The sequence below is a fragment of the Solenopsis invicta genome, chromosome 10 (genome assembly GCF_016802725.1).
Source record: "Solenopsis invicta isolate M01_SB chromosome 10, UNIL_Sinv_3.0, whole genome shotgun sequence".
Classification (NCBI taxonomy): Eukaryota; Metazoa; Arthropoda; class Insecta; order Hymenoptera; family Formicidae; genus Solenopsis; species Solenopsis invicta.
The window spans coordinates 6,507,844-6,522,965 of record NC_052673.1 but is presented as its reverse complement, the minus strand read 5'-3'; the positions used below and the strand labels follow the sequence as shown (position 1 = coordinate 6,522,965).

The window sequence follows — 15,122 nt, the reverse complement described above, 5'->3', positions numbered from 1 at the left end:
CAACCATTCACTCATGATAAAAAAAAAGATTAAACTTTGTCGGATAGTGTACATACATTACATGGAAAAAAAACAATCTTCAAATTGTTGTGTCTCCAAAAACAAAAAATTATATCGAAACAAAGTACATCTTAAAGCTAAAAATTAATACTTTTAAATAGTATTAATAAAATTTAGAAAAAAATTGTTGTCATAGTGCTACAACGTTACAAAAAAACTTTGTCATTTCTTATCTATATTAGCTCAATTTTCTCGAAAATGTGACGCAATAGAATTTTTTGAGCGTGGATTCTAATTCTGCGACCAAAAATTCTCGATAAATGACACTCCTTTAGCCAAAGAAAAAAAATCAAATTTTGTTGGATAGATTAATTAAATTTAAATTTAAAGCAAAAATACTACATGTTCTATATTTTTTTTCTTTTTTTCAAAATTTAAATATAAGTAATTTTTATAATTTTATTTATAATTTTTACAATAATAGTTGATTCTTTCTCATTAACTTTTAAAATGTTATATAAAAATATAAAAATGACACATGCAGCAGAAATACAATTTGTAAAGCAACAAAATATTCTTTAGTGACAATTTGAAAATTAAGTAGTCAAGAGGCGCGGTCGCGACTCGCGCTTGTTTTTTTTTTCTTTTTTCTCATCTCTGAATCTCTCTGAATAAACGAAGCGAGAAAGACCGAGCTTCTTTTACGCGAGTCAGCGAGTTCAAGCATAACGAGATTATAAAATCTCACTAACGGCTAAATCGATCAAGTTCTAAGTAGTCTCAGTCGATAGCTTTAGGACGAATTGTATAAAAAAAGCGTTTTTATTTTTTTCTCTCCGTGTCTTACGTACGGAGATATTGCGAATGCAAAGTCTAAGTCTCAATTTTTTCATTTTAAGATACGTCGTTCTTATTGACCTCCTTTTCACATTTTTGACACACTGGCGCTGGCATACATTAGTCAGCTGTATATGATTTGTGGTGTACTTGTGGTGTATGTAGTGAAATACTTTTTGATCATCATGGCCGCTGTGATGGATTTTCTAATCTATGTGTTAAAAATTTTTTAAGTAATCAAAGTGTACTATCTTTGTATTTCCATTAAAAAATTTTTCAGTTTTAACCCCAATGGTTGTATTTAATTTCAATAAGTTTCAATAAAATATATAACATTTAATTTAAAAGAATCAAAGAAGAAACAGTACAAAATGAGAAAATTTTATTGAAAAAAAAAATTTTTAATGCACAAAAACATGGCGCTGCTAAATAGAAAAAGCAGAAAAGACATAAGAAAGAATGTAATAAATGTAACACTTGTACAGAACTAGCAAAGATTTTTTATGATAATAGAGAGATAGTAGCAATTAAGTTTTGTATAGAAATTATTCAATTTTTCTCATTGCTTTTCTTATCTAACAGCGCCATGTTTTTGTGCATTAAAAATTTTTTATTTCAATAAAATTGTCTCATTTTGTACTGTTTCCTCTTTAATTCTTATAAATTAAATGTTCTATATTCCATTGAAACTTATTGAAATTAAATACAACCACTTGGGTTAAAATTGAAAGATTTTTCAATGGAAATACAAAGAGAGTACACTTTGATTACTTAAAAGATTTTTTTGAAAAATGCATTTAGGTTGAATTAAATTACACAATTTTAAGATATTATTTATTTAATAAAATAAATAAAATCTTAAAATTGTGTAATTTAATTCAACCTAAACCCAAATAGCACTTGGGTTGAAATAAAACTTTTCAATGAGAAAATAATGCTATCACTTGAAGTTTTAAAATAGGAAGATTTTTTAATAACAATACAGAGATAGTACCACTTGGGTTTTGTAGAATAAAGACTTACTGCACTGGCCGATTGACGCCTCCTGGACCTATTACGTGAATATCTGGTACACCTTCACCAGCGTCCTTAGTAAAGACAGTAAAATCGGCAATGTCCTGGACGCGGACACCAGTAGGTAATAATCCTCGTCCGTACGCTCTGCATTTCTTTGCGTTGGAAACCGGTGCGATGTTAACGCCAATAGGACTTCCGGGTATGGGTTTGCCGGCGAAAAAAACATTGACGGAATGTAAACCCGTCACTGGTGACACGTATTCGCATCGCCAGACGTTTGGCGAGGTCTGACGCAATTTTACCGGCACCGTAGTTTTATTACCCTATAAAAAACGACATGTGAAAATATTTTAATCAAATAATAAAATTTGTGTAATGTTATTTCATTTATTTAACCCTGGAATGCTAAAGAAAAAAGTAGTATTATGACTCTTATTATAGATACTGTAGGCACTCGTAAAATATCCGTTATTAGATAACAAATTCTAATAATTATTCATCATTTGTCTAGTAGTCCGCCGCTATACAGCAGTAATGTGTTAATATACCAATACACATTAACTGATATTTGTTATAAGTCATTTTTATTTTTGACAATTTCAAAATTTTTTCAAGGTACATTTTAAAATTTAATTATACATATTTTTTTTTTATTTTTTAAATTTGGGCGTATTATTACACGGATAAGTATTTACACTTGAGTTTTGTTTTCATTTAATATTTTATTCGATTGTATATATTCTGAATTATGCAATATTAAATAATGGCATTTTGTTAATGCAGTGTCTCAACAGGCCTTTTTATAATATCTCTTTTTCGAAATTTTCATATCAATGTAGTTATTTTATAAGTTTATTGTAGTTCTATTGCAAATTTATAGTAATATTATACATTATATGTATTATAGATTACCAATATATATGCAATCTATATGCGGAAATTATATACGTACATTTGGTTTATATTTTGTAATATTTCCTTTATTTTTAATAAATATATAACAAAATATTGTTTTTTAAACAAAACCTATATTTAAATCTTTTTGAGGGTGAAGGGGAGAGACATTACTACCCCTGTTTCTCTTCGATTATGCAGTGTCGTCACATTTTTATATACATAACATCCTAAGTAAATATTTCATAACTTTGAGTCTAGAATCGATTAAATAATGCATTGAAAAATATAATTGTTAAATTTTCAAATTTAAAATATTATTTATTAACAAAGTTATTGTACAAATGTAAATAAAGGGTATATTACAACTCATAAAATAATATCTAGTGTTTCTGAACACAGCCTTCTAAAGTGCAATTGATTTAAAAAATCGAATTAACAAAATCCCATTGTTTAACTTTGCACAACTCGAAATGTGTACAGCTCAATAAAAAGTTAAAACAAAGAAAAAACACCTGAGTCTACATATATTCGTGCGATAACATGCTTAAGATTAAAAAGAATGAGGAAATATGTGTAATTTAGTATTAAAATGTATCTTGAAAAAGTTTCGATGTGCTCAAAAGTAAAAATGCTTTATAACAATTGTCAATTATTATATATTAGCATATTCCCAGATAGCAAAATGTGAAAACCTAATCCAAAGCAAATCATTGCACAGATTAAATTAGTCGTCAATTGTTGTCTTTACGTTGCCTTTTATTTAATGCGACGAAAAAGTTTTAGTCAATTCAGTATTAATATGCTGAGTTTTATTGTCGAGCAAATGTGGAACAATTATTGCAACCAATCTATGATAAGTATAATTGCCAATAAATTATTGAGAACTTGTCATTATTATATTTTGAAAACTGTTTATAGCAATCTGTGAGCAACATGTTAGTAATATGTGAGCAACAATTTCCAGTTAGTTGTGATAATCCAGATGTTTTCCGCATGTTGCTATCAATTTGATAAAATTATGTTGCTGAGTTGTCATCTTTATTGAGGAAAGCGGCTTCCAATTTTGCTTATGATATTGCCGGCAACATGGTATGCCACGTATGCGAATTTATAACAAGTTATTAGAAATGTTATATTAATAAGTTTCGTACGCTATTGTCCTTCAGTTGCCTATTATTAGGGAAATAATTTCCTTCCTGTTACCTTCAGGTGGTCCTATACGAAAAGATCAGTGTGTCTCTATTATAGCAACGTGATTGCAACCGAAGGAAAATTTGTAGTAGTAAGTATTTCTCTTTTTGTGCCAGGAATGTATTGCTATCTGGGTAAGTATACTGCAGATGAGTTGTTGGAAACTTGTCGGTATTATATTTTGAAAATTGTTGCCGGCAAGAACGTATTGACAAGAGGTACCCGTTGCTTTACTGATAATTATAAGAATATTTGTGGCAAGTTGCCGACAACATGCAATTACTTGGCTATTTGGGTTAGTGCTACTAAAAAAAAATGAATAATTCCATAAGCAATTATTAGAATAAGCATCTAATCACGGAGATAATAGGAGTAGTCGTAATCCACAGTAGCCATAGCAGCTTCTTTTCCTAGACTAAAATTGAATTGACGCTTAGGTAAAAATTCTCCTATTCCAAAGTTAATAGTGACATATGACAGACAACATAATTTTGTACCTGCGGATCTAAAATGATGACTTCTGGTACGCCGCGACCGGCATCTTTCGTAAATACGTCGAAGAAGGTAGGTCTATTCACAACGACTCCTTCTGGTTGCAAACCGGGTCCACTCGCCGTAACCTTGCTCGGATCACCAGCGTGGCCCTCAACGTTAACAGTGTATGGACTCTTCGGAATCTCCCTGCCAGCGAAAAGCACCTTTACTTTGTGCGGGCCTTCCGTTTTCGGAGTATACGACACCGAATAAGTCAGGTTCCTATCCTTGTTGAATCTGATATCAACCTTGAAAACATAATCAAGTCGTTATCTGGTATATAAAACAAGGCGTATGAATGCCATTCGTTAAACTTGTAATATATCGCAAACGCTCATACATTCAGATAATACGTAATAGTCACACGGCACACAAATAGCGATTGCATCATACATTGTATGTACAGTGTTCATGTCCTACGGCGTAATTATTCTGATTGCGATAAACATCTCCTGACTTCCGGCGATGTACGCTTGGCAATATATAGATGCTATTACTATTATACATTTCTATTTTAATATCAAAATGATATATGATTTCTTCGTTTGGTTTGTAGAAAATTTTAGAAATCTGATTCATTTCTAATAAATTAGAAGATTGTCTTTCGTCTTAATAATAACAATCTTTTGCAATTTTCAATCTTGATCGTCTTGGTAATAAAGTAAATAGATTACTTAGTAAGTAATTAACTGCAAAGATGATATAATATGCAAATCAGCTAATTACTTTGAAGATTAGACAATTAAGTTGTATTTTTTCTTATTAATAGGTAAGGTATAATCCTTTCAAAAGATAACAAATAAACTGACCTATGTACTATTAGTAAGTCAATTAGTAGATAAAGTTTAATTAGAATAAACCAAAAATCATAAGAAATTGATAACCATACGAATATAATTAAAGGTTAATTAATAATACAACTATATTTTTTGTACAGTAATCTCAATAAGTATATTAATCAATCGATATGTACACTGAGGAAAGGAAATTAGTTACAATAATTATAATTTAATTATAATTTATAGTCATTTTTGGCGACAACTATAAAGGAAGAGAAGGGTCTATAAGGACCGGCTCTGGCTTCTTGCAAATTTTATCCAAACTCATAAAAATCTATATTGTGAAGTCTATTATATTCAATTTGAGATTCTAGTTTAAATAGAGATATTTAGTGCGGTGGTGTTACTATACATATTTCGGAAATCAATTTTTTAAATACCTGATGTATCGAAAACCTTAAACAAAATGAATAAATTAATAAATCATGGCAGTTGTATTGGAAAATGATCTGTAATTATCTGAATCATTCTAGAATGGTTTTATCAATTCTTTCTGTATTTAATGCCAACGCTCTTACATGTTTTAGAATTTATACGTGCCAATAAATCCAAAAGAAAACACCATCCATCATTTTAAATATTTCTGAATTCGATTCACTCAAATTAAATTCAATTGATTTCAAAATATATATTTTCATGAGTTTGGACAAAATTTGCAAGAGATCAGAATCGGTCTTTATAGATCTTTCGCCTTTACAGTAATTTTGATCATGAAAATTATAGCTACTTCAACAATGCATTATAATCATTATGATTCGATCTGCATTCATGCAGTTATATCAGATAGTTGTATCTTATATTTAAATGGAATTTGCAAGTAGTAAATTATATTATAAAATATTGTGACAACAAAGTAAGAGACATAAATAAGAGAACAAAATAATATATGCGTTAATAGTAAACCATATTTGCGTTAATAAAAATATTTCTTTTATGTATATAGTAGTAACACTTACTATGTTTATCCAACATTGTAAATTTAAAAGGTTATTTTAATATTATAGCAAGTTTCAATTAACAAGCTTAATTACGACCTTTTACTATGCTGATATGGTCAAGACATAATTATTTGTAGACAAATTTTCAAAATATATCTTCCGTTTGCTTTCATCTTCCAAAGTGAAGAATTTCTCAAGGAGTTTAGGATTTATTCCAAAGACATTAGAAGTGTATAGAAAATAACAGAGACTATTTTAAAGATTAAAAGATTATTCGTTTTTTTTATAAATAAATATTTTTTTTAAAAAGCCAAAAATTAAGTTATACATCTAACATATGAGTTTTACATGGTTTTTAGGAAAAAATTCTCTTTCTCCGTATATAAAATTATTCTAGATCTTTAAAAACAATTTGCATAGTTCGAAGATCTTAAGACAGAATATTCGAATTTTTTATATTTAAATACGCAATTGAACACTATTCGATAGATGAAAAGAGTTCTTACCGGTAGCTTGTGTCCTTTAGGATCATCAACGATGACATCAACGTTACCCTTGCCGGCGGAGAAGGTTTCCACAGTAAAATTGGCAGGTGCGCCGACAATTGGACCGGTTGGTTCTATACCGGGACCATAAGCTCGTACTCTGCGGAAGAAAACACTATGAGAATAGGTAAATTGCAAGTTGTCAGTGGCCACGACGTTGTTACATCAATACGTTAAATAAATCCATTTGCCAGTCGGTTACAAGCGTTGCTTTGTGCTACGGTGATTGTGTGATTTGCCTTGTTTTTTTCAAAAACAAATTTGCAAGCGTGCGACGTTCAGCAAACTCGCGGCCACTCACTATTCGGTTAGTTCAATTTGGCCCTCTGTGAAAATTTCACGCGTGCGCGTGTGTATACATACAAAGAGATTAATTAATGATATTACATAGACTTCGAAAAAAATCTATCTATCCGCAAAACTTGGAGAAGTATAAAATTATTGTCAGTACCAGCTAATCAAACTCTCGCTCGTATCTCTTTAGGAAATTTAAAAATCATGTATTCGCTAACCACGCACTACGCAGTTTATTTATTTTATTAAGCGTTTATGTATACACAGATATATATATATATATATATATATATATATATATATATATATATATATATATATATATGTTTATGTATACATATAAATACATATATACATATACATACAGAGAATGAACGAAATAATGTAAACATCTATAAAATACATTATATTTTTAATCAATAAGAGATTAATACACTCATTAATATAGATTCTATCCTCAGGGAATAAAATTATACAATGTTTGAATAGTCACTATTAGAATTGAAATGTTGTATTATTTTTTATCATTTAATTGATTATGTAAGTAATACATTAATGACAAAAATTTGCTTTTTTATGCTATTTTTCTTCAAAACTGTCCTATATTTTTCAACTTGATTTTTTTTCCGATTAAGGCTGTCGGTCTTAAATATGCCACATTTTTACCGCGCAACCATACATGCCACTGGTATGAATTGGTTTTTGCATTTTTAATTATTTATTTTGTTATGAAGTGTAAAGAAAAACTTATTAATTTGTTATTTATGCTTTCTGTAGGAAATTTTGTGAAGAATCCAATGGTAAAATTGCACGTAAAATTTATTTTGATGATAAAAATTCAGGTTTTTCAAAAAAAGATTTTTAAAAAGTTACATTAAAAAAATTTGTTTACCTTATATTTTTTATATTCAATAAAATTCATTTGTATATTCGGTTTTTCTTAACACATGTACAGTGATGAATAGAATAGCTGCAATACATTTTTCGATGGTTTTCTGAATGTAACCTGCTCACCAAGTGCTTGAACATATGTAATTGGTTCTTACCTGTAGATCCAAGCAATTACGTTTTACGTTTGCCGTTCGATAAGCAAGGGTGTGTTTTAAAATCCATCACAAAAAAAGTGCCGCAGTTATTCTGACAATTACTATATTTGAAGAGAAAATTAATGGAAATTAAATTGAATAAAAAGAAATATTTTTACATCAATTTGAAATTTGACTTTTTTAAAAGAAAGATGAGTGAAAATACGAGGCATATTTAGGAAAAACATCGTTTTCTTATATATGTCTTGTATTTTCATTTATTTTTTATTTACCTGTTTTATTTACCCATTATTTTTGAAAAAAAATTAAAATTATGCTAAGTGTATAATATGCAAATTTATAATTATATTATAAATTTTATATAATTAAAAAGAAAATCGAGAACTTATTCGACCGATAATGTGAAAAACATAATATAAAGAAAGTGTTTTTAACGGTCATAATTAGATCTTAATGTTGATATTTATTTGTGTAATTTTATATACATTTTGAAATTTACTGCGCGCCAAATAGATTTTCGGTCACAACACAGCTCTAGCTTAAATAAGAATTAGTAATATCAAGTTTATTAAATTGCAAGTCAATTTAATAATAAATGATTTGAAAAGTCTCAAGATCAATTATTACAAGAATATACAATCAGAAAAATGGTTTTCCATTGAAAAATTTCAAAGTAATTTTTACGTGACTTTAATAATGTTATGTTACGCATCATTAAAAACGCTATAACTTTTATATAAAGCATTCTTTTCGAAAATGCTTCTAAAATATTAAAAGGTTTCCACATTTTTCAAACACGCTGTATAATAAACTTTTATATTTTTTAATTCCAAAATATTTTTTATACTTCATTCTTTTTTTTATAAGTATAAAATAAATGTCCCAATGCTGCTTTTTTTCAATTGTAGTATTAAAAGTATGAGAACGTCATGTAAATGTTTTAATGTTAACTAAGACTGTTGAATAAGCATAAACACAACTATATAATATCTAGAACTCTTTTTTCCATAAAACTCATTAGTATTTTAGAAAGTTTTAAATTTAAAAAGTTATTAAAAAAAATTGAAAAGGAAAGTGTTTTTATTAACCATAAACTTATTTTCAAAATTTGATCAAGTTTTTATATTATGTAAAAAGACTGAAGAATCTTTTTCAAAGATGTTAGAAAAGTAACACTGCACTGGTGAATACTTAAGCATTGTATAACTTTAGCCTAAATAAAGATAAAATCTGTATTAGAAACAAGTAATGGGCCAACCACTTATTAATAAAAAAAAAATGTGCATTTCCCAAGTGTTCACATTATTTCGTCTATCTCCTGTATGTATAAAGGAATGCTTAGGAATGTTGGGTTAAGAGGTAGATCTCATCAAGGCGGCGGACATTAATTATGCAAAAACCGTTACAATACATGAATGCGCGACTTACCGCGGCGGTGGGATGCTGCGACCGAGAAATGAAATAAATTGATTAATTAATTACAGTCATCATATCAGAGATCTACACGCGCATTTCGTCTCTCATAATTCTACTAAGTACCGTAAATCTCCAAAACGGTATAAAAAAAAGATTACTTATAACTATTTTAGAATACTTCGAACAAAATTTTAATAAATATCATCAATTGTAGCATTTTTGAATAAACAATATGATTTTGAGAATTAGAGAGAAAAGTTTCTTTACATTTTCGGTATTTCTATTTTTGTTTCGTTTACATTTGTATCATAAAAACAATATTGCTTAAGCTAAAACATTACTTTGTTGAATACAAATATTGTTACATAAGTTCGTTGGTTTTTTTACCTTTTTTCAATAAAACAGACATTATAAAAAAACCGAACAAATCTATGTAACAATCTAATAATTTAGTTCAGTTACATTAAACCATATTGTTTGGCAGAAGAAACGATTGTTTGAAACATTTTTTTCGATGAAACAGCATTTTCTTTGATTACACTAAATATCACTCAAGGAAAAAGACATTTGCATAAAAATGATAAAAAGTACGTTTGATTGAAATAAAAGTTTTACATCATAATATTTACATCATAATAACAGTTTTAACTTATTTAATAATATTAAAATAATAAAATAATAAATTATTTTAATAAAGAAATTTATTGTTTCAAGTAAACAATTATTTCAACAAAATAATTTACTGTTACAACTAAATAATTAAATTATTTTAAAGAAACATAACTTAGGTTCTCTTCACGGAATAATCATTGTAAAATTAAATTTCAAAAATTCATATATTACCTATATAGGAATCAGTATGTCGTGAACGTGTGTGTATGCGTTTCTGTATGATATGATATAATTAGAAAATTATTCGATATACGTTCGTTATAATCTGTTTTTTAGTTGAGCCAAAAAAAGACTCGGTGTCAGTGGCTAAACCGAACGAAGTAGCTAATCTGCTTGCCGTGCGATTGAATTTGTGATTGATTGGATCTATAAGTTGTAAAAGTTGTAGGGCCGTAAGAACATTAGATGCTGTTAGTCCCGGTCTACAATTAATGTTGTAATCCTTAAGCCGTAAGAAATTGACCAACCATGGTCGATTATTCTTCTTATATTCAACTATAATTAGTCAATTTCTTACGGCTTAAGGCTTACTAAACCTTGTTGTAGACCGGGACTTAAACGAGCGAAATAGTTACGGTTTCACTGGAATGTCGCGATCTAATATTAGTGTTGTCATATCCAGGAATATATCCCTAGATTCGGAGATTTCAAAGATTATCTAGAATTAAGGGATAGTTTCAATAAAATTTCAATTTATTGGGATTTTATTAAGACCTCTCGAAAAAATATATTTAGAAGATAAAATATTGGCAAAAAGATCTGGTTGTTTATTAGATAATAAAAAGTTAAAAACATTTTAATTGGATTATTTGGCTTTTTTTGTTGAAAGTGTTTTATCGGTGATTACCTACAAAAACTCTCTCTCTTTCCAATCCATTTCCATTTTAAATTTTATGAATCCGCAAGTTATCAAAGAAGTAACTTTTTCCTCAATTGCACGCGTGTATCCACATTTTCTATTATTAGAAAAAAAAAGTAATTATAATACTAGGAATAAAGCTAGTTAAGAACTCACAAAAACCAAGACGAATTTGACAATCAATCATTATTAGGGGATAAAAAAATTAGCACTTTTAAAAAAGGAAACAGATCCCTGTTTTGTTCATTTTAAACAATTTCGTAAACAAATTATTTACATTATCTCACTTTCATGTTAAAAGAGTTTTTTTAGCGTAAAATTAATTTTAACTAACTGAAAAAATTGTTTAAAAACAGGAATTATTGTTAGCATTTTGCTTGCTAAAATAACCATTAAAAGTTGCAATAATTTAATGACACAAGTGGGTATCGAGCTTTACAATATATCAATGCTGTGCAATAAATCAAAATACGATCACATCATAACGAAATAAGTAATGACGATAAAATATAAAAATTAATTGCAATAATTTTTTTTATATTAAAACTTTTTTATATTTAAAAATTGATAGGCATATAGTTTATTTTATCTTTAGTTCAATTATTATTAATTATTACAATTATAAAAAATTTATTATGCTAAAATTATATTCATTATAAATATTATCTATTTATTTTTTTCAATAGATATGCAAATAAATACAAATCAATAGATATGTTCAATTTAAAAAAATAAAATTATTTTCTGTTACTTAAAATGTATTCAATAAATACATTTTATAATTCCTTCTTTGTTTTTTCTTTTAATTATTATTATTACTGGTAGAAATATAACATTTATTATTTAATTTGTAATTGTACTAACAAATAAAAATTTGTATTCCTTATTAATTTTATCAATTATGAGAAAATTATCAAAAGAAAAGTTGTATTTTAAAATTTTTTATCAGCGCTCAAAATCTATAGTTTACGTTACATGCATTTAAATGTTCAGTTATAGTTTAGAACAAAATAGCTTTAGAGACATGAGAGTCAAATTTCGAAAATTGTGGGACTTTAGCTATTTTTTAGGGATAAAATATAGGAATCTTTAATCTTTTTATGTGGCAACATTGCCTAGCATCCATAGTGTTAACTTAAGGAACGAAGGATTTTGAGTTCAAATTCCAGTGATCGAATTTCGTATTTTTTTTTATCGCTTATAAAGTAAGAACATAATGTGTAATAAATATATAGACCGAGCATACTAATGACTTGCGAGTGAAATGGTTTCTATATACGAGAGAAAAAAAAGCAGCTCAAGCCTTTCTTCTCTTTGTACAAAAAAGACTATAGAAAAAAAGGGATTGGATGAGTTGTGTCCCTTTGACATAATTTATTTACTTGAAAAAATAAATTTCTTTATTAAAGTAATGTAATTATTTACTTGAAAAAACAAATTTCTTTATTAAAATAATTTAAATATTTAAGAAAAAAAATCAATTTTTTCCTAAAACATATTTTCAAGATACACATTAATATTTTTTTCAAAAGTCAAATAATTTCAATTTTTAATTCAAACAGAGATTTGATTGGGACTAATCCCAATGCATAAATTTCTTTGGACTTAATAAAATTTATTAAATCTAAAGAAACTTTTCTTTGTATGTAGAAAATGAAAAAATTATATAAAATATAAAATATATAAATATAATACATAAGTAAATATATAATATAAAACACATTTTCGCGATAACGTTTTTGAAAGCGATTTTTATTCCTACCTATTTGGATTCGTGCGGGCGCGGAGAGGTGCACCTGGTTTTAATTTTGCGCTGGGATATTGCGATAGATATGTCATCATTGACATCTCATCGATGTTTGGATTCACCATCTCTTCGGGTTTAATAAGCTACAACGAGAATAACGCAATTTATGAAACGCTCCTTAATCATAGAATTAAAAATTAATTTATCCTAATAAATGAAGAAAAACGGTCATTCGACGAGCAATTAATAGGTCGTAAATAAATAAATAAAAAAGAACATCATTCACAAAAGAATGTATTAAAAACGTTTCGACTATACTAAGTTTTCATTAGTTTCGCAAATTAAATTGATAACAAGTTTCGCTAGAATCTATCATTAATCGCGAGGAGATAATTAATTGACAATAAAAACCTGTAGGTCATCGCATGTTGGAAGGTGGCGCGACTTCTTAGTGATGAAAGGCGTGACCTTATCTAGTGATGAAAGGCGTGACCTTACATATTAGCACTCCTTTTTTTAAAGGACTGTAAACTCACCAAAATGAGTTGATCAGTCATTTTGAGGATGAGATTGTGCAATGAATAGTCAATTTTTAAAACGAAATTTGTATAAACTTACGGGAACTGTCTCTTTGACATGATGAGTTGAGTTAAGTCGGAAAGGTTTGAAATGATGTGTACCGGAGCTCTTATTATTGTCTTCGTCTGTTGTCTGTAACTGACTCCTGAGGATGACATCAAAGATTCATATTTAGTGGGAACAAGAGTCTGTCCAGTTATTGTCAAAGTATGGCAATTGGTTAGCCGCCAATAGGGTCTAATACTTGTACTCATAGTCCCTCTTCAAGAAATGAGAATTTCTTGTTTCTATCTGTTTTTGTTTTGTATAAGGTAAAACGTAGTACGTAAGACAAAAACAGACAATAACAAGGAATCCTCGTTCCTTAAGGAAAAATTATGAATACGGTCGTAAGTATTGTAATATGTGCATTAATTTCAATAAGAAGTAAATGTAATAAAAAATGAATTAAACCTTAAATAAATAAATAAATAAATAAATAAAAAATAGATAAATATTAGTTAAAAATATGAATAGATACAAATGAGACGCGTAACAATAAGTGTGACAATAAAATTTAAAGAATAATAAAAAGAGTAAAAAGAGAACAAAAATAATATAAAATTAGACCCCGAGAGACATTCTATCATCACAGAACACATTATCACCTCCAATCACACAATAGATTGGGATAATGTCAAAATTCTCGATCGCGAAAACAAATACCATAAGAGACTCGTCTCAAAAATGATTTCCATCAAAGAACAGGAAAATGATCTAAACTGCATCAAAGACACCGAGCTACTCCACAGTTCTTATTACAATATCCTCAAGTCTATCTCTCACTTCTAAGACGAGACCTGTAGTTTGATTGTTATCAAAGTATCACTCCAAGTTTACCCTATTCGTTATTCCGTTCTTTTTTACTCCTTTTATTATTCTTTAAATTTTATTGTCACACTTATTGTTACGTGTCTCATTTGTACCTATAGCTCACTTTCAGTTCATATTTTTAATCAATATTTTTTAGCTATTTTTTAATTTTTTATGTATTTATTTGAGGTTTAATTCATTTTCTCATTTTTCATTACATTTACTTTTTAAACAGTTGAGTAACGACTCTCGAAATTTAACTAATAAGCAATAAAGGCAAATGAGAGTCAAGCGCGGTTAGTGTTGCACTTCGGATTCAGCAAATCGGCAGTGACAACCATATTGGATTGACGATGACTAGACTATTAATTTTGTTAGAAAGGTGCGCTTTTTGTTGTCAAAAATTTTTGTATTGCTGATGATGACTCCAAAGAGAGTCGAAACGTTCAAATGTAAAAACCGTTAATACGATTAAGAAATATATTGACTTTGCGCAACACTAACGGCGCTTGACTCTCAATTGCCTTTATTGATTATTTACTTTTTATTGAAATTAGCACACATATTACAATACTTAGACCCATAGGCGGCTAACCAATTGCCATACTTTGACAATAACTGAACAGACTCTCGTCCCCATTTCATAAATACGAATCTTCAATCTTCCTCAGGAGTCAGCTACAAACAGACAACAGACAAAGACAATAATAAGAGCTCCGGTACACATCATTTCAAACCTTTTCGACTTAACTCATTCTGTCAAAGAAACAGTTTTCGTAAATTTATACAAATTCCGTTTTAAAGATTAACTATTCATTGCACAATCTCATCTGCAAAATGCTCCAAAAAACAACTCCGA

The 15,122-nt window shown here is 28.3% G+C and overlaps 1 protein-coding gene across 5 annotated transcripts in view; it reads right to left on the bottom strand.

The window, feature by feature from the left end:
- The window catches only part of LOC105200463 (filamin-A), a 133,124-nt gene that overhangs the window by 73,833 nt on the left and 44,169 nt on the right, over positions 1–15,122 (bottom strand). For 3 of the 5 annotated variants that reach the window (XM_039454599.1, XM_039454598.1, XM_026138886.2), the window contains exons 5-9: positions 12,848–12,975; positions 9,567–9,581; positions 6,760–6,898; positions 4,440–4,724; positions 1,861–2,177 (exon numbers count right to left, since the gene is read on the bottom strand). In XM_039454599.1, coding sequence (XP_039310533.1) covers positions 1,861–2,177; positions 4,440–4,724; positions 6,760–6,898; positions 9,567–9,581; positions 12,848–12,975 — 884 coding nt within the window. The remainder of the gene's footprint in view (positions 1–1,860; positions 2,178–4,439; positions 4,725–6,759; positions 6,899–9,566; positions 9,582–12,847; positions 12,976–15,122) is intronic. The other 2 variants (XM_039454600.1, XM_026138887.2) reach the window with 1 other exon arrangement.